The sequence below is a fragment of the Prosopis cineraria genome, unplaced genomic scaffold, assembly GCF_029017545.1.
Source record: "Prosopis cineraria cultivar Desert tree isolate PC_DT_omini unplaced genomic scaffold, ASM2901754v1 PC5, whole genome shotgun sequence".
In the NCBI taxonomy this organism is placed as follows: Eukaryota; Viridiplantae; Streptophyta; class Magnoliopsida; order Fabales; family Fabaceae; genus Prosopis; species Prosopis cineraria.
The window spans coordinates 979,601-1,004,344 of NW_026555336.1; the positions used below are offsets into that span (position 1 = coordinate 979,601).

The window sequence follows — 24,744 nt, forward strand, 5'->3', positions numbered from 1 at the left end:
AGATATATGATTGGCAGATGAAAAATATACTAAGCTCGGATTGGCTGACATGTTAACTCGAAATATTATTGAATGACAACTCCGAAAAGTCAAGGCTTATAATGTATGACCCCCTGAGTTTTTCTTTTCTGCTAATCATGCGCGGCTAGGACGGATAGACATGGTCTTATTCAAAGCATCATTTTCATCAAAATGTTAACGTTAAATTATAATAATCTTACCATTATTTGAGGGCCCTTCTCCTTTTTAACATATGCATTATAGCCAGTTTAAACCATAAAGAGAAAAGGCATTTAGTTGTAGCTAAAAACCCGGCATGTTTGGAAGGGTAGTAGTGAGAAAGAAATAGGAGTGGGGACAAACTGCAGTACAAGGAAAATGACAGAATCACTTCTTCGTCTTGTAACCTAACATTTGCAGCCTTATGGATGGCTCAGGGTTTGTTGGCGTGGGGAACGCGCGCACTTGGTTGTGAATGGGAATTACAGGTACGGTATTAATTATATAATGCGAAGGGTATAAAAGGATGGGGGTGAGGGAAGAGGGATATATGCATTTTGTGGATTGAGGAATTGGCCAGAATTAGAGATGGAGATGGTGGGAAGAGTTTTTGGGATTATTCTGCTACTCGTGGTGGCCTTCGGCGCTTGTGTGGTTGATGGGGGGAGTGAAGATGAAGCGGAGAAAATAGATGGCAGTGTCCGGGTTCGTTAATTCTACAACTAGAAGTCGTGATGAATTGGCAGAGGAGAAGAATATGAATGGAAGCAATACGGTGGAAGAAGCGGAGGAAAACAGCAAGGACGGGGAAGAAGAGGAAGTGGACGGGGCGGTGGAGGAGGAGGTTATGGGTGGGGTGAAGGAAGTGGCAGTGGTGGGGGCGGGGGGAGGAGGAGGAGGAGGAAATGGTGCTGGTGGAGGAGGAGGCGGCAGCGGTGGCGGAGGGGGAGGAGGGGGCGGTGGTGGAGGAGGAGGAAACGGGAGGGGCCATGGGTGGGGGGGAGGAAGTGGTAAAGGAGGACGAGGCGGAGGCGGTGGAGGAGGAGGAGGCAGTGGTGGTGGAGGGTGGGGTGGAGGTGGTGGGGGAGGCGGGGGATGGGGTTGGGGAGGCGGTGGTAACGGGAATATTGGATGTTGGGTGTGGGGATGTGGAGGTGAAAACAAACCAGAAGGAAGCAAAAGCCGGAAGCTTCCCTCCAAATCCAGGGAAGATCACTCGCCTTGACATTTTGGTTTAGCTTTAATTTCATGGCTTTGCATTTGGAGGTGCTTCAGGATGGAATAATATTTTGATGTATTTGGGCAAACTATTAACGTATGCCCAGTTTAGAGAGTGCAATTAATGTTTGCCATAGAAATGTTACTAGTTATCCCCCCCCCCCCCCCCATATGTTACTACAAAATGAGTTTATGGAATGATTATTTTACTAATATTATTTAAATCATCGAGTAATATGACGTCAAATATTTTTAGAACTTTTATTTAACAGTTAATAACTATTTAATATTCTTGCTTTATTAAACAATTTTTATCTAAAAACAATTTAATATTAGTTTGAGGTTTGGACGGATATAATTGGAAATCCATTTATTAAACCGTGGGGACAATATTAAATGGTCATGATAGCAAAATCATTTAATATTTGAGAATATAAAATGGTTGTAATGAAATGACTGTTTCATATTGACGCACTATTATTTTGGTGCTAATATTAAACAATTTTTTTTATAACTATTTAATATTATGACCAAATTTATAAAATAGGGGATTGCATTTCCAACAACCCCTTACATTGTACATTACAAAATCAAATTGCAGCATCTAAAAGTATAATTTCAAAAGCCAACAACAATCATATACCTGAAATATATATTATAATATTACTATAAAAAATGCAAATAGGAGCGCCCATTTTGGAGTGCTTTCGTGAAAAGCACTCTAAAATATATGCACAAAAATGTTTTAAATTATTGGTCAAAATAAGTGCTTGGAAATGTTAACCTATAGGAGCATATCTATAGGAGTGCTAATTTGAACAAGCGCTCACGTAGGTCAATAAAAAAAAAATGCATGCAGAGTGCTTCCAAGGAAAGTGCTCTAGAAGGAAGGTTGCTTTTAAAAAAAAAAATTAAAAGCATAACGGAGTGCTTGCCATTGAAGTGCTTCGTAAGATTACTTAAAAAAAATATATTCAAAATTCCTACTGGGACACTTCCCAAGGAAGCACTCTTGAAGGTTGCTTAAAAAGAAATTAAAAAAAAAAATATTCAAGCCTATTGGAATGCTTACCTAGAACTTTTTATAAAGGGTTAAGATGCATAAGTAAGTAATATGTAGACAATGAGAAAGAGTTGTGTATGGAATATAGATAAGTTGCCAACTACTATAGAATGAATGCAAGAAATAATGCATAATATACTAGATCTAGAAACTGAAACTCAACTATAGCATCCACCTTGACATTATTAATAATTCACCACAATCATAGCATATAATGTTAATAAGAAGTCATAAAACTCCTATACTTACTTTAACTAAGAAATGGATTTGCAAAATTTTGAAAACAAATGGGATATCGAAAACCCTTCTCAAAACATGTTAAAGCTCAAACAATAAGTATATTTAAGCAACGAAAGCTAGGAAATCATAAAAATCATATCACATATGATATCAAGGGCAAAAAGGTCATTTTCCTCATTCTAATACATATGCTGTGGTGTGTAGCATAGAGGACCAACATTTATTATAGAGTTTTTAATCCAAAACGTAATTTCTCATTAAGCATAAATTAGTAAGATAGAGGATTAATTAAGTTAATCATATTTTTAAATTGCTAATTGACATTTTGGATCATTAGATAACTTCAAGGTTAGGTTAAGGTTGAAGTTGGATAGGATCAAGTCAGAATGAGTGAGAAAAAATTGATGTTTGGTTTGCTGTATCATATGTTACGACATATGGCTCTTTGTTAACTTAAGGTTGACGCAAAATCATTAAAAAATTAGAGTAAAACTTTGGGATATTGGAGTGCTCAAAGGAGAAATTTTTTTTCAAGTGATTGGCTTCATTTGGGTTAAATTGAAAGCTTGTTTAGATCCTTAATCATTTGAGTAAGCTTACTAGCTTTCTCTCCTTCCCTTCTAGCTAATTGATGGTGGGTTTTGAAGATTGGGTGTTTGGGTTCTAAGTTGGGGAAGGTTATATACTTGAACCCTAAGGCTTGCATGAAGTGTTAGGAGTTTAATTTAAGCTTCCTCATCTTGAGTAAGTGATATTATGAAGCTTGGTCATTGGGATTGGGGGTTTGGACGAACCCTAAGTTGGTTTATGAGTTTATGAAGTTGTGTAAGATAAGTTTCATTGTGAATAGACCTTATAAATGCTAAATGAAAATAATGTGAGGTTGTTGAAGTTTTGATTAGCTTAACGATAGGAGTTGGGAACTTTGGATAGCTAAATTTAACTAGATTTGGCTGATAAATATTTATGTTAAGTTTGAAAACTAACATATAGTGCTTGAGAGTTGTAGATTATTGAAATTTAGTACTTCTCTAAAGTCAACGAAACTATTAGAGCATATTTTAGATCATGGGTAACCCTTTTGATAAAAAGGGTTGAGGTATCTGGATGTTCATATTGCTTATTAGATTTTGTGTGTGTGTACGTACATATGTGTGTGTGTGTGTAGGAGGTCGTGCATGTATGTGTGCGTGCATATAATTGCTTTTAGAACTTGTAGAGTGGACAAGTGAACATTATTTTAGGAAATTGTTCATAATTGAAATTATAAAGGTTAAGTAAGATGGTTTTTGAAATAAATGAGTAATTGTATAAGAACATAATGTTTCATGCATATTTAAATTCTTGGTTTGCAAAATGTTACATGTAATTGGCATTGATATCTTATAGAGAGTAGGAGTTTACCTTAGTAGTGAAAAAATTCATATAATTAAGCTAGCATCTAATGATGTCCTGTGTAGTTAATATTCTTTCCTTAGTACTCAAAAGGGTATGATGTTGGAGAAAACACTCCTTAGTATTTGAAGGGTATGATGTTAGAGTAACAATACCCCATTTTTGTATAAGAGGGTGAGTTCATAGTCTAAAATAGATGAGAGCACCTTTAGCTTGGTAGCTCTCTCATGAAAGGTGAGCTTGGATTAATCTATTAGAGGTTGATCTTAGGTTATAGCCTACAAACTCAATTGGGGCATAATGGAGATTCAATTGGAAAATCACCATGCATGAGATATAGGTGGGTTATATAGTGTATTGTGATATAAATTCATATTTTAAATATCTTGCTTTATGATTTTACTTGTTAATTTATAGTATGAATTATTTTTTTACTAGGATTATGTCTCACTCATTAGTTATTATTTTGCAAGTCTAGAGACGGAAGGAAGACAAGGGAAAGAACAAGGTAAAGACTAGCAAGCCTACTTCTTTATAAAACCTTTACATTTTATATTATGATAAATGAATGTATATAAAGTTAAGGTTAATAGATAGGAATTTTCATGATTTGGGACTATGCTTGTATGATATGTTTTGATATTTTAGCTTGGGTTATACGTTTGTATATTTTCATATTACATGTGGAAAGCTGAAATATTAGTACAAGCATAGGTGTATTTTTGAATGTATATATGGATATTTGTACTTGTAATGAATTGAAGTATTTTAGCCTAATTGATATGTTTTTTGAAACATTAAGGGAATAGGCTAAAGGAGTTTAAACTGTACTTATGATGTTTATGTGTTTTGTGATGAGAAGATTTGGCCCAAAAAAATGAAATCTAGTAAATTTCATGAATTGCTTGGTATGATATGAAAATGGGCATTGGGTGGCCAAATATTAATATTGATGTGTTATTGCTTGATAAAATTGTTCAATCAGGTACAAAATGTTCTTTTAAACTTAGTTTAAGGCCTGAAGGTAATTAATGATATAGGTTTGATGTTTGAGCACTTGAATACTTGAAAATTGCTCTAAAATTGACTTTATGAATTTGGGTATTCAAATTTTAAATGAATCATTAGATCAGTGCAAAACTTGTGCCATTAGCTAGGTTAGAAAACAAGCTTTGTGTAAGTGTTTGAATTACTTTAATCAAATATTGGATGTGAAAATGACACACACTAGAAGTTTACCTTGAAAAATTGACATGATAGCTTTTTGTTGTCATAAAATGTTATGTGAATCGTGACGCATGGCACAGAGGTGAAATTGAACTCTCTGTGCCATATGCGATGATATATTTGCCCAAAAGTGCAAAAATGACTTTTCTATCCCTATTTTCCTATGTGTTTGTTCTCATGTCCTTCGATGCTTCCTATACTTCTATTACTGATTAGTTTGAGTTTGAACTACCATTTTGAAAGGTTTTTGGGATCCTAAATGTTGGCAATATTTTATAAGTTCATAGCCCTTCTTGATTAAGGAAATTTAGAATGAACTTAATGACTCCTATGTATCATAACGTGATATGTTTGTAGTGATTATTAGTAATATCAATGTTGATATTACATTCATATATATGCCAAGCATTGTGCCGCACATGGCTTTTCATGACAAGATTTTTCTATCATGATAACTCATTAGGAAAACTTTTGGCATGTGTCATTTCAACATTTGATATCTAATTAGAGTGATTCAAGTGTTCACATGAAGTTTGTTTAATAATCTCGCTAATGGCACAAGTTTCATTCCAATCTAATATCATATTTGAAAATAGGACACATGAATGTGAGATGATAGTTTTAAAAAGCAAATTTTACACATCAAAATGCCCAAACTCAAAACCTTATGACATTAACCTATTACGGGGCTCAAACCAAGTTTTAAACTAAAATATATTTGATGGAGCAAATAATCATACAATAACAAATCAAACTCAAGATTTAGCTGCTTAAGGCCTCGAATTCACATAAAACAAGGCCATTCACATTATATTCAAATATAATCACTACTTGGCCAAATCATTACCACATATCGCATGTATTTCTCATTAACATACACTTGAAACCATATTTTAGCTTATTTATACAATATTTCACCAAACATACCCTATAGGCTAAAATATCACAAAATCACATCATACAAGTGCATTTCAGAATAGTACATCAAATATATATTATACTTGTGTAACATCCTGCATTTCAAGCATTAGAGTAAGGCACAAAGGTACATCAGTATAGTATTCTATGCCAAAAAGTAAGCTGCAAGCGACTGTATGCCTCATGCGAAGCCTTTGGTGTACATAAAGATGAGTAAAGTTAGAGTGTACTCTTTATGAAGCAAGAAATTAATGAGAAATGAGAAAAGAGAATTTAATGCATGTTTTATGGTGCAAAGAGATAAGTATTTATGTGCATAAATAAGGAAAAATAAATATTATTTTAATGCACATAAATCAAGGACATGTTTTATGAGCGGCTAAATGCTCTGATATGAATTTACATGAATATAGTGTTTTGACATGTAAAATGAGGCAAGGTCTAACTTGAGTTAAATGTTTGTGAAAATTATCCGGATCAAATTTTATGTAAGTATGTACAAAAGCATGCATCCTATTGGCACGATTGGCAATAAATCCAGCAAAAGATGATAGATGGCCCTACACTTGAAAAGTGTGCTAATAAGTCAAAGTGGGACTACACCAAACATAAGATCATGCCCTTTTTTTTGGTGAAATAAGATCATGCCATTTATCATCACATGAGTAAAGATGATTCAAAATTCATATTTGAATTAAATAAAAGCAAGTGTGAAAAAGGATTAAAAGAAGATATCATGCAAGCCAAAATTATCAAGTATGCCATTAATGAGCCTTATAAAGAAAGCCTTGTGTTCTAAAGAGAAGATCACTTCTTCTTTCCTTCTCCATTTTGAAATTTAGTCCAACACCTTAGAGAGAGAGGGAGAGAGAGCGAGAGAGAGAGAGAGGAAGAGAGTTTTAGAGAAAAGGAGAAGAGGGAGAGGGAGATTTTGAAGCTCCAAGCCAAATCTCAAAGGTAAATCAAGATTTCTTCAAGTCTTCTTACACTTTCTCTTAGTTTTCAAGTTTGCATGTGATTTTTGCTAGCTTGATCTCTTTCTCTACCATGTTGGACATGGGCTTGGGTGCTGAAAATGGCAGAGAAATATGTGTTTAAGATATATATGGCATTGCATGTTGAGAATCTTGATGGAAACTATAAGATTAGAAGCTTGCATGTGGTTTTTGTCTTAGGTGTTACGCTATCCAAATTTTCATGTTGTTTTTTCGGACTTTATTAAAGTTTTGGGACCTTAGAAGTGCTATTTAATGTTGATGCATATGTATATTTAAGGCTGGAAGTGTCTAAGAGCATGTATGATATTCAAATCTTAAGTTAATCTATGAGATTTAAACACAAGTTTATCACTATCCATATTCAAGTTTGCCTTATTTTGTGTTGGTTTTCAAAATTTATATTTTGAATCTGACCACAATATTTGGGAGGTTAATAGAGGACATGTTGAGATTTAAAATGAATCCTGTTTTTCCCAAATCAAAGATGTTCAAAATTAGTTATTAATTTTACAATTTAAGGCTAAAAGTCTGGAAGTGACAGGAAGAGATTTTGTAATGATAAACTTTGTGTGCAATTTTGGAAACACATGTATGATTGATTGTCCACTTTATATTTTTCCCATATAATTTATTTCAATAATTTTAAATGTACCCTAAAATTATGCTCATATGATTTTTAATGAATAGGTTATGAATTTTTAAAGTTGGGGTTTGAAATCTGAAACATGTATGGGCAAATCTAAAATAGTGTAATTCTCAAGTTTATGAGTTGTCTATGGTGCATTGGTTCTCTTGGAAATTATTTTTTCATTGAATATGACTTCTCAAGGTTTTATTAGAGACCTAGATCATGCCTAAATGATTTTTCTAGAATTAGATATAATTTTTCAAAATTAATGTCTAATTCTGGAATATAAATTAATTGGGTAGAAACTTGAGAATTTACAAGTCCAAAGTTAATGGGCCCTATGTTTCATGATTGGGCTTAAATTAAGCTTGAATTTTAAGGGCACTTGTTGCCATCTATAGCTAATCTTGATGGGTCAAAGAAATTAAGATTAAGTTAAGTTCCATTTGAGGCTAATGATCCAAGGACATTGACTTATGAAAGTTCTACGGTAAAGTTAAGTTATGTAACCTCATTAATGGCATCCAAGAGGCCTAAGAAAGTTGTGCAAGTATGTTCACCAAGTATAGGATATTAGCACATGATAAGTGCTAGCTTTGACTTGAGAATTAAAGTTTATCTTTCTATGGCTTCAAAAGTTATGTAATGCATGCAAATTAATGTATGAGTCCTATAAGAGCTCTAAGAGGCCTAAGGAATAAGTACTTGGTCAAGAGCATGAGGACTAGTTTATGATTTCCCAAGTTTTTTCAATGTTAAAGAATATATATATATATATATATATAAATATATATGTGTGTGTGTGTGTGTGTGTGTGTGGTGTGTGTGTGTGTGTGTGTGTGTTGCTTATATATTATTGGATTGTAGGCTGTTAATGAATGATACCCAATTCAATCACCAAGAGCATCACAAGCTTGAAAGGCATACAAGAGAATTTTAATAAGGTTGCGAGTTGAGAGAGAAGCCTCTCTTAAAGCCATGTGATTCCAAGTCAAATGCTATTTAGAGATAAAGTTATAATGTCATGTTTAATCTCATGATATAGTCAAGTATCCATATGCCAGTATAGGTTAACTAATTTAGTCCCTAAGTTAAGTTAAGCTAGGGTAATCTAGGGTGCATTCTTTAATTATTAAAAAAGTTTTATGTTAATGTTAACCCTAGTATTAAATTACTATGATAGGATTTGATACTTGTGAGTGTACCCCAAGGTTAGAGGCTTAAGAGAAAGTAGCTAAGATAGGTATTAAATTACTACGAGACTCTTGTATTTATTTTATGTGTATTTTATAATATGATATACTTGCCATGTATCATTGTGAATGTTAAATTTATAAAATGTTTATGATGATGATGATGATGATGATGTTATGCTGGATTCCTTGGCCAATTTGATTTTCCATACTATGATTATGATGTTTATCTACATGATTTTAAATGTTTATGAAAAGTATATCAGGTTTTAGGTAATTGAGTTATATAGTTTTGCTAATGAGATTCCCTTAAATCTCATCCCCTCTGACTAACCTTTTAGGCACCAATGGGGCTAATAAATGAAATGTTAAGGTATAAGTTAGGTGTCTTGCAAGCAAATAGAAATTTATCATTGGATAAGTTTGTATGTAATAGGGGGACACTTAGTCCACCTATCATTTGGTCACTAAGATGCCATATAGATTATGGCGTAAATATGTTATGATTTTTTTTATTGATGATTGTATTTGTGTAAATAAGCACACCATAATGTTATAGAGGATAAAGGTGCAATGTGAGAGAAAGAAAGTAAGATGCTGCACTAAATTAAGAAAGAAAGATATAAGAAAGATAAGGATGAAAATCTCACTAAGACTTAAAAGACATGATTAAGAGTAACATAAGAGTTCTTTTAAAAATTTATCCTAAGCTAGATAGTGATTCATTTTCCTTGTCAATCTTCCCTATGTATATCATGCTTCAAAAGATATAAAGAAGAGTTTTAATTAATCTAGAAATAGAAGGATATAGTTTTAAAGAGCAAACAAGCAAGAAGTTTATTTAAACAGTTTCGTTGCATATTCTTGTAAATGCTCCTTTAGTAACCTCCTACTAAAAGAGTATAAAAGCTAAGATGTGTCAACTTATACTTGTACTAATATTTTAGCTTTATTACTATATGTATCACAATATCATACAATTCTAGGCTAATACAACACTATATTCATACAAGTGTGACCCAAAATTCATATGCATTCCTAATTGGCTAGGTAGCTACTCCTTGCCCAGCTCTTTCCCATGTCCTCTATTCATCTCAAAACCTATAAAATAATAACCATAAGTTGAGATAGAGTCATAGTAATCAAAATGATCTATACTACTCATTAGTAAGTAAAATCATAAATATGTTATAAAGCAAGATACTTTAACACATGTTCTTATACCAGATAAACTATATAATACATAAATACCATGCTTAATTATATATCCATTCGAACCTCTATTACTCCAAACTAAACCTATAGGTTACAACAATGGCCCAAACTGTATAGTCTGATCTTAGCTCATCTTTCATGGAAGAAATGTCGGGCCAACAACATTCTAATCTAATTTTGGACTATGGGTTCTCCCTATTACACATAATCGGGTAGTTGTTACTTCAACACTATACCTTATGAATGCTAGAGAGTGTTTTTCTCCAACACTGCACCCTTTAGGTGCTAAGGAGAGAGTGTTAGCTATATTAGATATCTTGAAGTGTCAACGATACCATATGAATTTTATTACTACTCTTCCTAGGGGGAACTCCCATCCTCACTAAATATGTTTTAATAATCAACTCATAATCATGCATATGCTGTAATATTCGAGAAATTTAACCCTTAATTATCTAGGTAAATGAGGTTAATTTTGTAAATTAATGCAGTATGTGATTATAAAGAGCAAATAGGTGTTTTAGGTTGTGGTTTCAGCCTTAGAATTGAGTTCAGAGTGAAATCGAGCCACTCGAATGTTAAAAAGTGAGAAAAAAATAAGGAGAAATGGCTCTATGCTACATGTTGTGGTGTGTGTCTGCAGCTTACAAGCCACCAAAAGGTAAGGTTCCCTTTTTATATCACATGTTGTAGCGCATGATATAGGCATTGCGGCGCACGGTCGTGATTCTATAGAAATAAGAACGTAAAACTAATAGAAAACAAAAGAGAAATAAAGGGCTCATGGAAACCTCTATTAGGGCTTGGGATTTGGAAGCATTGGGAGTATTTTGAAGCTACTAAACATAAAGGCAAGTTCTCTAAGCTTAAATCTCTCTTCCTCTTGCATTTTCTTAATGTTGAGAGTTAGGGTATGTTTGAGAAAGTTAGTTTTCGATCCATAGAGTCTATGGGTCTAAACTCATTTACTTAAATAGAGTTAATAAGAGTTGTTAATGTTATTTAAGCCTGGCATTATGACTCTATACATTTTTGCTATTAGGAGTCAAAAATACTCAAAATTCCACCCTTAATGAGGTGGTTGGAGCAATGTGGCTCTATTAATTGTTATTTAGGAGGTCAATAAGGTTAAAGGAAGTTAGAGGAAGCTAATAAACCTTATAGGTACCTTTATAATTGAGGAGATTGAATCTTAAGTAAAGAAGTGTTAAATTAGATAGTAAAGATTATCCAAAAAGGGATATTGATAATTAATATTGTCATTAAATATAGAGTGAGCATATATGGCACCATTCAAGTTTTGTGAAGCTTTAGAAGTATAAATTTGAGGGTAAAGCTTTGGCCTCTCAAAGGTTTGATGTAATTGGGGAAATTCTTTTTTGTACTTTTGTATATTAATTGATTTATTGATTTATGTATTACGATTGAAACGTGTAAAATTTACTTAATGCAAGTATGGCATGAAATATTTGAAAATTAAATGATGTGATTGTATGGATTTTAATGTTGTGATTGGGGGGTTCATGATATGATTGTATGGAGTTTAATGATGTGATTGTGTGGAGTTCAACGATATGATGTTTGCAAAGTTCAATGAAGATGTATAGTGGGAAGTTCAATGAGTAGAATTGAAAGAGAGTTCAATAATTGGTATATATATATGTGTGTTATGTAATGTTTATTTCTGACTAGAGTACAATAATGATCGTATGCATACATGTACAACAAATATCTGCAAGCTACAAGAATTTTCATTTTTATACATTACATGATCATGATAGGTGAGAGTTTACCTAAGAAGAGGAGTAGTAAGCCCCATGTGGTAAGGTTTTCATCAGAGCTTGATGTTTTGCCTAGATTTGTAAATACTTATTATCCTACTTATTTGACGAGGGACCATCCTACTTGTTTGATGAGGGACTTGAACCTAACAAGTTTTTTCACTTGTTCGACGAGGAGGCTAGTTTAGGGAGAATGACACTCTACAGTGTGAGATTTAGGGCAAAACAATGACCTGCAAGTGAGTTAGGCAACCTTGGCCAAGTAACCCTTATAATCTCCTTACTCTAATTACCATTAATTCCATAAACAATGATAATCAAGGGTTTAAACCGAATAAGAATTACCAAGTTTATCAAATTTGCACAAATAGGATCCCAAGTTTTTAATATTTAAAATACTCCCATGCACTTTCAATATATTCAAATTAGTCTAAAGCATTTATGGAAGTATGAGAATCAATAAAAATCAAAGAAGTTGCATAAAAACTGAAAACATTAGAATAGTGTAAAAAACAATGCATGCACCGCGGCTAAGCACTCTCGTGCCATGGCATGCATGTCTTTGCGCCATAGGCACTATCACATTGCACAATTTTAGACAAAAAACGTCTGCTGTCAGATGACAGCACAAGGATGAATTTTAATGTGTCCCAAATCTCAGTCTAATGTCTGATTGAGGTAATTTTTATGTCTACAGAGAGCTTTCTCCTAACTCTAGCTAATGGCATAAGTTTTATAACCAAACTCACTTTATATTAAAAGTTGGACACCCTATACCAAATTCACTCCTTTTTCACGAATTTATACCTTTAGGGTCTCCCAACTCATATACATGTGTCAAAAGCCCACACCAACCTTTAGACCACACTTAATGAATCATTTTGGACTTGTACAACATACCATACCTATTCAAATACCTATATATCAAAAACTCAACCCTTAACCCCTAATTTCACAAAAACACTTGGGGGAGCAAAAATTTGCACAAATTCATCAATATTTATTCATAACCATCAAAATATACTTTTACCTTCTTGCACAAGTATTTTGGCCTTGTACAATTTTTACAACCACATCATACTAACTCAAGGCATAAAATACTCATGATTTTCATAATGATAATACAAGTAGATCAAAACAATCATAGGAAGACCTGGTAGGAAAATTAACATTATTCAATACATAATTAAAATAAGGAGGCCTACATATAGGATTTACATTGAAAATCCTAGGCCACATAGTATTTCCTAGATTCGGATCTTATGAGCTAGGTCCTATAAATATTAAAGAATGAGGGGTGAGTATAACTACTTAGTAATCAAGGTCCACTTAGCCTATACATTTGCATATAATTAGAATGGACGCAAATGGCAATAAACTCATATATATCGCGCATATAACAAATATAGCCTTAGCTACAACATTATCAACCAGGTGACCGGGCATAAAACACATATCATTATGTATATCAATTATGCACAACCTGGGGTAACAAAACTAACAACCATGCACCCCTATAACACACTAGACCATAATAATAATAACCATATAGTCGAGACTAAATGTATGATCATTACCAACCTTATACCCTCATGTTACCTCCGATATGAAACTGATGACTATCAAGTGGCTACATCCATAACTTGAACTAAATTAGCCTTCCACTTATGAGGAGTTATTAGGTTAGGGTTAACTCACTCACTTGTGTATCACTGTTTTCCTAATACTAACAATCATAGGGTGTCGTGGCCCTAATCTAGCCTCCTTATGAATCAGTAAAGACTACTTAGGTTTAGTCAGGCTTTCAATTTCAATGATAAGCTACCAGTACCATATGGATTTACCAATCTACTTCTCTCTTTAGGCAAACTCCCGCCAATGATCGTGTTATGCACACATTACACATATTATGTAATTCAACCATTAATTACTTCGTATCTCATTTATACTATCTACTTTATCCATTAATCTACTTATGCTAAATGTTACACGTTCCTATTTCTCCACATATCAAATATTACGTATTTTTCATCAATTACATGAGTAGAAATATGCACATTGTATTATACAATTTTAAAAAAATTTCACATATTGCCAAATTTGCATTAATAGATATTCAAAATACAAGGTATGTTTTGGTCAATAAATTTGATAAATAATTAACATACAACTATATAAATAAGGTTTCTCTCAGTTAGCTGAAACCTTTGAGAGGTAAAATGTCTACCCTTAATATAATCACTACCAAAGCTTGTTTCCAAGCTTAAATAATGCCAATACTGATAGTCTATAATAAAATCATATGGATATTCATCAATATCTCTCTTTGAGTAAATTTTCCAACATTTAACTCTACATTCTCACTTTATCAACATCATAATTTCACTATCCATTATACCTAATAGGTTGACTAGGTTCTATTGACCTACATTATCATTAATGAGTTATTAAACTACTATTAATGATCATCAACGCTCCTAAAAACCTCATTTGTTACTAATTTTTAGAAATTAATTGTTCCTAACCACTAGCAACTCACATAACTATAAATGTTGGATTTAAATACTCTAAACAACTCTTATTATATCCATTTACACCAATAGGTTTAGACCCATAGCTCATATAGATCAAAAATTACTCTCCCAACTCAAACCTTAATATAAACCTTTATAAAATGGAAGGAAAAGGGGAAGAGATGGGCTTAGTAACCTTACCTTATGAGTCAGGAAACTCCACAATTTCACTAATGGTCTCCAAGTTTATGCCCTTTAGTAGAGCAATCTCTTGCCTTTAGTTTTTTTTCTTATTCTCCTTTTTTAATTTTCATGTAGGCATGAATTGACTTATATAGAAATTTGGCCTCTTGCCATGGCACACGCAACCTCTTATTGTGAAGTATCGCGTAGAGACTCATTAATTGCCTTTATGTGTCATGACGAACAACCCTCATGCCACGGCATATGGCACAAAGGACCTTTATTCGTTTTTTCCTCCCATGTTCGATGCCCAAATGGCTCGATTTCAATTCAAACCTGCATTTAAGACTAAAATCACAATCAAACACACTTATTAAACCTCTCTAGCCATACACTGCCTTAACTTACTAATTGCCCTTATTAAGCTTAATTACCTAGGTTTAGTTTTCTAGGATGTTATAGCCCCTCATGTGTGAATAGCTAGGGTAGTCTCATTTTATAGACGATTCTAATGAGTTCTACAATTTCATCTCAGAGGCATAAGGAGGATATAAGGGAGTGTGATCATGCATATAGTGGTAAAAAGGGCACATGGTTGTCTGTATGGTTACCTTAGCGATGAAAATCATGTGATTAGTCTTATATCCATGTGAAATTATGTTATCAAGTCATTATTTCATGATTATATGCTACTATGAATAAGAAATGTGAATTGTGTTCTTGAACATGTTAAATGATTTGAGAATAATATCATTGCCACTTGCATTTAAATTGATTAACATGCATTAGTATAAGTTAGATATACCTTAGTTATTGAGTGATTGTACTCACTTATTTCTCTTCAATATTATAGGAGCTAGCTCATTAGGTCAAGACATAAGGAAACGATTCGAAACTTAGGATTATATCCTAAAGAAATTAGTAGGCCTCATCTATTTTGATTATTATTATGTGTATAATTCAAATGATATCGCCAACTAGGATTGTTCATGATTGGGCTTACTTGTACTAGGAGATTGCTAAATTATATCATGTATTTTGGGCCTTAGGATATATATGTAATGATTTTTTATATCTATAGCAGGGTCAAAATACTAGCACAAGTAAATGATGGGTATGAGAAGTGATTAATGATGATTATGTGAATGAAACTCACTCATCTGTTTTTAAAATTAATAGGTTGAGTATTAAAAATGTGTTGCATTTGTTATTTTTTAGATGTGGTGTATTGCATAGATCCGTTTTATTCTTTTGAGTGTGGTCTAAGGTGTGAATTTGATTTTTGACACTTGAAATGTGAATTAGGCACCTAAGTTGTGTAGTAAGATTGAAAAGGAGTGAGTTTTTGAAATGAGTGTCTAAATTATGATTGGAAAAACTTATGATTATGAAATTAGTGCTATTAGCTAGAGTTAGGAGAAAACTCTCTATAAACATTTAGATCATCTCAATCAGATGCTGTATAGAGAAATGGGACTTTAAAAGATTACCCCTGTTGCTATTAAATGACAGCAACAATGCTATTAAATATGTACAATGTGCCGTAGCGCATGGCATAAAGGCATACAAGTAGTGGTGCACGCTTGTTTTTTGCATTATTTCACTATGTTCAATTTGTGTGTAAATGTTTTAATTCCTTTTAGATCCCATGCTTCCTCTCACTCATTAAACTCTGATTTTCAACTTACAAAGTTATTTTGGAGGGTACTAAAGTTTGAAAACTTATAATCCTATCTTAATAAATGTTTCAAATTTAGTAATTTTATTTAGGGTTAATCTCTTAATTACCTTGAATTTGGAGTTAATTAAAAAATAGTAAGAGGGACATTACATTTGCAAACCACACAATAAAATTGTAACTAAATACATATATTCTAGTATCAACCATACATCTATTAACCCTTTTATCTTATATTTAAAACACCATTTAAGCATGTATTATTTATCTTTTTAAAAACTCATTTCTTTTTCCTACTCTATTAGTTCTAAAACTAGTATATAGATATAATTTATTATATGATTTCACAATTAATTTGTAAACAATTTCACAAGGTAATAAATATTATAAATCATCCGGTTACACAAAAAGGGTTACCCATAGCCAATGTAAGCTCTTATAGCTTCTTTAACATCAAAGTTGTTCCAAATTATTGAAACCTACCATATCAATCACTATATGTCAGTTTTCCAACATAACATAAGTACTCTTTAGCTAAATTTATTTAGATTTAGCTACATATAACCCATGTCTTCTATAGTTGAGCTATTCAAAGTTACAATCAACTCACATCATCTCCTTCAATCCCTACTTAACAAAGATACACTATTAATTAACTTACACACTTTAAAAACTCAAAAATCAAGTTAGGATTTGTTCAAATTACAACACTTAGCTACTAAGCTTTATAAAATCACTTACCCTAAGACTAAGGAACTTATATCAAACTCTTAGAGTCACATACACAAGCCCTTAAACATGGATCCTCAGCTTTTCTAACTCAAAACAACTATACACATCCCAAAAACAAGATGGTAAGTAAGAAGAGAGAGTTAGGAAGCTTACCCAAAAGATTATTAGTCCAAAATAGCTCCTAAGTACTTGAATTTTGATGCCCTAACGTAGCTAAACACCTTTTCCCTTGAGCTCTCCATTCTTTTTATGTTACTTTTTAATTTTTCACCTCTGATCTCAACTTATTATCAAATTTTTGGTTTCATCCACTATGGAGCAAGGTGCATTCATCACGGTGGGTGGTACAACTAGCTCAAGCTTGTTTTACGCTCTCCCTCTTGGGAAAGTTTAAGCTAATTTCCCTCCTAGCCTAAACTTGAAGCTATCTAAAGATCTAAAATGACAATTAACAACTTGAAAATATAATTAACTTAATAAATCTACCAAGTTACTAATTTATTCATAATTAGCAAATAGGTTCCAGATTATAAAACTTGGGATGTTATAATTTATCTCCATCAATCCGCCATAACTACTAATTGAATCTATGGGCTATGCAATAAACAGTAACTAGATCCATATAATTAGATTAGTCTAAGCTCTCTAATCATAAGTGGTAGCTAAGCCAAGGTCCCATACTTATTTTTGGATCATAAATTCCCCCATCTTGAACACACGGATGTCACAAAACCTTATTTCCAACTTCGCTAGCTATGGGTTTAAGGGTAAGCACTGTTATTACCTTCGCTAAGTAGGGTTTAAGGGTTAAGTATAGAACCAAACACTAAGGTTTCATAGTATTGGTGTGATTCACGTGGATACAAATCACTATCCTCCACTAATGTGAACTCCTGCAATCAACATGATCATGCCAGCATATCTCATGCTAATTTACATAGCATGCCATAGTATCAACACTATACTGATGTTTATCAAGATTTACTAAATTTAAAACATTTAAATCACCATCTCAATGTTTCATGATTACATTAATATAGAAAGTCCCACTTGTATATTTTCAAAAATGAAGACAATGCATAAGTTTGTATATATATAAAGCATAATTTTAAATTTATAAACAACAATAACAATAATAAGCCTTTATCCCACTAGGTGGGATCGGCTACATGGATTATAAGAAGTCATTGTGCTCTATCGTTTACCAAGCTTTTAAAACTATTATTAATTAAGAGATCAAGTTTAGTAACTTTTAAGAATGTTCTCTTAGGCCTTCCTCTACCTCTTTTAATAGAGCTCAAAGTTATATATTCTACTCTTCTTATTGGTGCCTCCTATGGTCTTCTTTGTATATGCCCAAATCATCTCAAACAAATTCCTACCATTTTTTCCTCAATAGGTACTACCCCACTTTTTCATGTACGTGCTCAGTTCGAATTTTATCTTTATATGTATATTCGCACATCCATCGTAACATTCTCATCTCTACTACTCCAACTTTATACTCTTATTATCCCATTAGAGCCCAGCATTCACTATCATATAACATAGTCAGTCTGATAACAGTACGATAAAAGTTTCCTTTAAGTTTATTAGGCACCTTACAGCTGCAAATAACTCCTTTAGCTTTACTCTAATTAAACCACTGTTGTTTACCGAAAGTATATGGATAGTAGCAAGTAATATAATGAAAGTAAAGTATTGTTCCCTCGAGAATTTGTTCAAAAACAATGATCAAGCAAAAGATCAAGTAAATTTGATCAAGTTAAGCTACACAAAGTTAGGTGAAAATGATTTTGTAAATGAAATTAACTCTAGAAAATAAAAAAAAGTGAGTGATTCACAAACTTCCAACACAATTTAGGACCTAGGATTAATTGTCTCCCTTGTATTTCATAACACCAAAATTACCTCCTCTCATAAATGCTTTTAATGAAAATAAGTGCTAACCTAGGGTTCTAAAAATACTTGGACAAGCTCTCTCAAGTCAAGAACAAGTGTTTAGTTAAATTAATTACCCAATCTCTTGTTACAATTAATAAAACTCAATTTTAAACACCAACCCTAATGTGGCTATGCAAGGCTAGCAAGTATAACTCTATCTTACTAGCAAAACCATCCATTCAACATGCAAATATCAAGTTCTTACATAATTTTACCCAAGTTCTACACTCAACCTAGCCCTCTCAAGCATCAATTAAGTGAACCCAACATCTAAATGATGGCCAATCATGTAGAAGCATTAAGGAAAGAGTAAATAAACACATATATATCATTAATCACAAAAAAGAGGAGAAACATAGTGTTAATCCATACAAGGGTTCTAAATAATCCTAATACAAAGGGTTTAGCTACTCATAATCATCCACAAGCTATAAATATACAAAATAAGTGGACCCATTTCAGATTACAAGAGAGGAAAGGGAAGAGGAATAGAAAAACAGAAGAAAATGAGCTCCAAATGTCTTCAAAGCTTCAATCTCTTGATCTTAACTCTTCCAATGCCCAAACCCTAGCACAACCAAGCTCCAAAAGTGTCTAAAAGTCTGAAGAATGCATTCTGGGTTGAGCTCTCAGCTTATATGTATCCTAACCAACTAATTTCAAGAGGCATCAGATAAGGACAAGGTGATTACTTCACGGTTTACCTCACCACCCCAGTAATGCTTCACTCGTTGTCCATTGACTTTAAATCTTTCTCCTTCACTGCTCTCTAGCTCAATAGCACCATGAGGGAATGCTTGGACCATATTAAATGGTCCCGACCATCTAGACTTGAGTTTGCCAGGAAATAATCTCAATCTAGAGTTCTACAAGAGTACTTTTTAGCCTGGCTCAAATGCTTTGCATAAAATTTTCTTTCATGCCATCTCTTTGTCTTCTCCTTGTATTGCCTAGTATTCTCATAGGAATTTAACCGAAATTCATCAAGTTTATTCAGTTGGAGAAGTCTCTTTTCACCCACGGCCTTAAAATCAAAGTTGAGCTTTGAATAGCCCAATAAGCACTATGTTCTAGCTCTACAGGTAGATGACATGCTTTCCCAAAAACTAACTGATATGGAGACATGCCAATAGGAGTTTTGTAAGTCGTTCGATAAGCCCACAATGCATCATCAAGTTTGGTGGACCAATCTTTTCTTGCCACTCCTACTGTCTTCTCAAGTATCTTCTTAATTTTCGAATTAGAAATCTTAGCTTGCCCATTAGTTTGATGGTGGTAGGCAAGTGAAATCTTGTGCTTGACACGATATTTCTTCAATAGAGATTGAAATTGATTGTTGCAAAAATGAGTACCACCATCACTCATAATGGCTCTTGGTGCTCCAAAGTGGGTGAAAATATGCTTTTTTAAGAACTTGAGCACCACTTTAGCATCATTAGTGGGAAATGCCGTAGCTTCGACCCATTTTGAGACATAGTATACAGCCACAAGGATATATTGATTGTTGAAAGACATGGGAAATGGTCCCATGAAGTCTATGCCCCACACGTCAAACAATTCTACTTCAAGCATATTGTTGAGTGGCATTTCATTCCTTCTAGAGATATTACCCATCCTTTGGCACCTATCACACTTTAAAATAAAGTCATATGCATCCTTAAATAAAGAGGGCCAATAGAAACCACTTTGCAAGATTTTAGATGCTGTCTTGTCAGCCTCAAAGTGGCCTCCATAGTCAGAAGAATGGCAACATGTTAGAATTTTTGTTGCTCACACTCAGGAACACACTTTCTAATCATTTGGTCGACACATTGTCAAAACAGATAGGGTTCTTCCCAAAAATATAACTTAGCATCATGGAGAAACTTCTTCTTTTGATGAAACTTTAAATTAAAGGGTAAGATGCCACAAACAAGATAGTTGACAATGTCTACATACCACGGTGTTTGAATATTGTCAACCTTATAGAGTTTCTCATCAAGAAAAGCTTCATCAATAACAACATTATATTTAAGTTGAGCATCAGTACTCAACTTAGAAAGATGGTTCGCCACTTGATTCTTAGTACCCTTCCTATCAATAATCTCCAAGTCAAATTCTTATAAAAGTAGTACTCATTGAATTAACCTTGCTTTAGACTCCTTCTTGCTGAATAGGTACTTCAAAGCTGAATGGTCGGTATAAACTATTACTTTAGTACCTATAAGATATGATCTAAACTTGGTAAAAGCAAACACTACTGCAAGAAGCTCTTTCTCAGTCGTGGTGTAGTTTTCTTGAGCATCATCAAGTGTTCTGCTAGCATAGTAAATTGGGTGAAGCACTTTTTCTTTCTTTTAGCCAAGCATAGCACCCACAGCAAAGTCACTAGCATCACACATCACAATGAAAGGCAAACTCCAATCAGGAGCCATCATGATAGGCGCAAACACAAGTCTTTTCTTCAACTCTTCAAATGCTTTCAAGCATGAATCATTAAATTTAAATTCAGCATCTTTCTCAAGAGTGCAAAGAGGCTTGACTATTTTGGAGAAGTCTTTGATGAAGCGGCGATAAAATGTCGCATGACCAAGAAAACTCCTCACACCCTTAACATTAGTAGGTGGAGGAAGTTGCTCAATCACCGAAATTTTGGCTCTATCTACTTCCAAGCCATTTTTGGAGACTCTATGGCCAAGAACTATGCCCTCCTTAACCATGAAGTGGCATTTTTCCCAATTCAAGACCAAGTTGGTCTCTTCACATCTTTTCAACACATTGGCCAAGTTGATCAAACATTCCTCATATGAATCCCCAAAAACCGTGAAGTCATTCATGAAGACTTCCATAGTTTGCTCAATCATATCAGAGAAAATTGCCATCATACACCTCTGAAAAGTGGCCGGTGCATTGCATAACCCAAAAGGCATGCGCTTGAAAGCAAAAGTTCCATAAGGACAAGTAAATGTTTTTTCTTGATCCTCTGGAGCTATGGCAATTTGGTTATAGCCTAATACCCATCAAGGAAGCAAAAGAATTCCCTTCAAGCTAATTTGTCAAGCATTTGGCCAATAAAGGGAAGAGGAAAATGATCTTTCCTAGTAGTCGCATTTAGCTTCTGGTAATCCATGCATACTCTCCACTCAGTGATAGTGCGAGTAGGAATTAGCTCATTGTGGGTGTTAGCCACTACATTCATGCCTCCTTTTTTTAGAACGCATTAAATTGGGCTTACCCAAGAGCTGTCAGAGATAGGATAGACAATGCCTGCCTTAAAACATTTTAAGATCTCTTTTTTCACAACTTCCTTCATAATAGGATTCAACCTTCTTTGATGTTCTATAGAAGTTTTATGATTGTCTTCAAGGAAAATCTTATGCATGCAAATTGAAGGGCTAATACCCTTTTTGTCGGTAGTCCACCTAATAGCTCTCTTGTGAGCTTTCAAGACTTTCACAAGTTGTTCTTCTTGTTGTTCATTTAAGTCTGCAGCAATAATCACTGGCAAAGTGTTGTTGGCTTTTAAATAGACATACCAAAAATGAGAAGGTAATGTCTTCAACTCAAGAGATGGTGGTTCTTCAATAGAGGATTTCAAAGATGGTTTACTAAGAGAAGATAAATCTAAAGATTCAAATTGGACACAGTTTCTAGGGTAAACCGGTGATGCATTCATAATAGCCATACACTCTTCTCCATCTTGAGTCTTTAATTGAGCTCTTAGTAACAAGGCTTCTAAAAAATCATCGCGAATTGCCTTATTGAATTCTTCTTGTGTAACTTGATCAAGCATATCAACAAAGAAGCATTGCTCAAGATCATTGGGAGATTTCATCAACTTGTGCATGTTAAATGTGACTTGCTCATCATCCACCCTCATAGTAAGCTCACCTTTTTCAACATCAATTAAGGTTCTAGCGGTTGCCAAGAATGGTCTTCCTAAGATAATAGGAATATCACGATCTACCTCACAATCAAGGACAATGAAATCAACCAGAAAAATGAATTTATCCACTTTTACTAGAACATCTTTAATAACACCACGTGGATAAGCCAAGCTTCTATCCGCTAATTGCAAAGTCACGATTGTTGGTCTAGCTTCACCCAACTCCAATTTATTGAAAATAGAGAGAGGCATAAGATTGATACTAGCACCAAGATCACATAATGGCTTACCCAAAAATTTATTTCCAATATGACATAGAATTGAGAAGCTACCGGGATCCTTTAACTTTTAAGGTAGTTGCTTAATGATATCCGTACAACTCTTGGTTAGAGCAACCATTTCAAACTCATTGAACCTTCTCTTTTTAGAGAGAACATTTTCATAAACTTAGCATATTTAGGCATTTGCTCCAAAGCTTTCACAAAAGGAATGTTGACATGTAATTGCTTGAACGTATCAAGAAACTTTTTGAATTGGCCATCTTCTTGTTACTTCCTAAGCCTTTGAGGAAAAGGTGGTAGAGGCACATATTTTAGCTTGGCCTCTTGTGGCTTTTTCTTATTGCCAACCTTTTTGGCTTGATCTTCATTCTTTTTCTCTTCTTGATTATTCTTCAAGTTGTCACACTCTTCAACCACAATTTTTTCATTAATCATTTCATGATCAACAACCACCTTAGTAGCACCACTACTCACATTACTTGCACTTGGCATAAGAACTTCGGGTAATTGCATCCCACTTCTCAAAGTGATTGCTTTACACTCCTCCTTACCATCCCTTTTAGGATTTGGAATGGTATTACTAGGGAGATTGCTTCTTGACATATCATTCATTTGTGAAGCCAATTGTCCCATTTACACTTTGAGATTCTTGATTGCAGTATCATGAAGAGTAAGAGTTGCCTTAGTTTCAACTCTTGCAGACTCTTGATTACTCAAGATTTGTGCTAACATCTTCTCCATTCTAGACTCCTCTTCTTTAACCGGCATTGGCTTTGGTGGAGCTTGAAAGCCCGAAGGGTGAAATGGCTTGACATTAGAGGATGAAGGTTGATTTGAAGAATTCCCTTGACTCTATGAAAAATTAAGATGATTCCTCCATCCTGAGTTGTATGTTTGAGAGTAAGGGTTGTTGTGAGGGTTTTAAAACTTGCCCTTATAGTTGACAGACTCAGTGGTCATATAAAGAGGACATTGATCGGGCATGTGCATTTCATTGCATTGATTGCACACAGTTAGAATGGCTTAGACAGCATGCACATTATGAGAAGTTCCCCTTTGCATTTGAGATTCTAACACATCAAAACGCTTGTTCATTGCATTCAAGATGGATACAATCTGGGAAGAGGAATCATCTTTAGCACTAGTCACCATTGATGTATTCCTTCTATCCGTGTTTTGAGTGTTGTTCACAGACAATTAGTCTAAGAGGCAAAAAACTTCATTGACAGGCACATTCCGATATCCCCAATTTGTGATAGAATCAACCGTGGCCTTCGAAGATGGATTCAGATGATTACAGAAAATCTGAATCACTACCCATTTATCTACTCCATGATTAGGGCATTTCTTCATCAACATCTTGTATCTCTCCCAAGCTGCATAGAGATGTTCCTCTGGATATTCCTTAAAGCTAAGAAATTCATCTCTTGCTTCCACCGTTTTATCATCAGAGAAGTATTAGGCTCTAAACTTGTTCTCAAGATCTTCCCATGAACCAGTAGAACCTTTGGGAGGATTGTTGAACCATTCTTTAGCCTTGTCTTATAAAGAAATTGGAAATAACCGCAAGCGCAAGACATCTTTAGGCACCTCGTTTTGTCTGAAAGAATCACATACCTCCACAAAAGACATCAAGTGCTTGTTAGCATCTTCATTGAATAGACCATGAAAC

At 33.9% G+C, this 24,744-nt stretch overlaps 1 protein-coding gene across 1 annotated transcript; it reads left to right on the plus strand.

The window, feature by feature from the left end:
- The first annotated feature begins 691 nt into the window (after positions 1 to 691).
- LOC129311441 (uncharacterized) lies at positions 692 to 1,225 on the plus strand. The gene has a single exon (XM_054953772.1). The coding sequence runs from the start codon at positions 692 to 694 to the stop codon at positions 1,223 to 1,225; it is 534 nt and encodes a 177-aa protein (XP_054809747.1).
- Positions 1,226 to 24,744: the final 23,519 nt, after the last annotated feature.

What these genes read in the sequence shown, in the direction of transcription:
- LOC129311441 (XM_054953772.1), top strand. Translation starts at nt 692, where the DNA reads ATGGCAGTGTCCGGGTTCGTTAATTCTACAACTAGAAGTCGTGATGAA.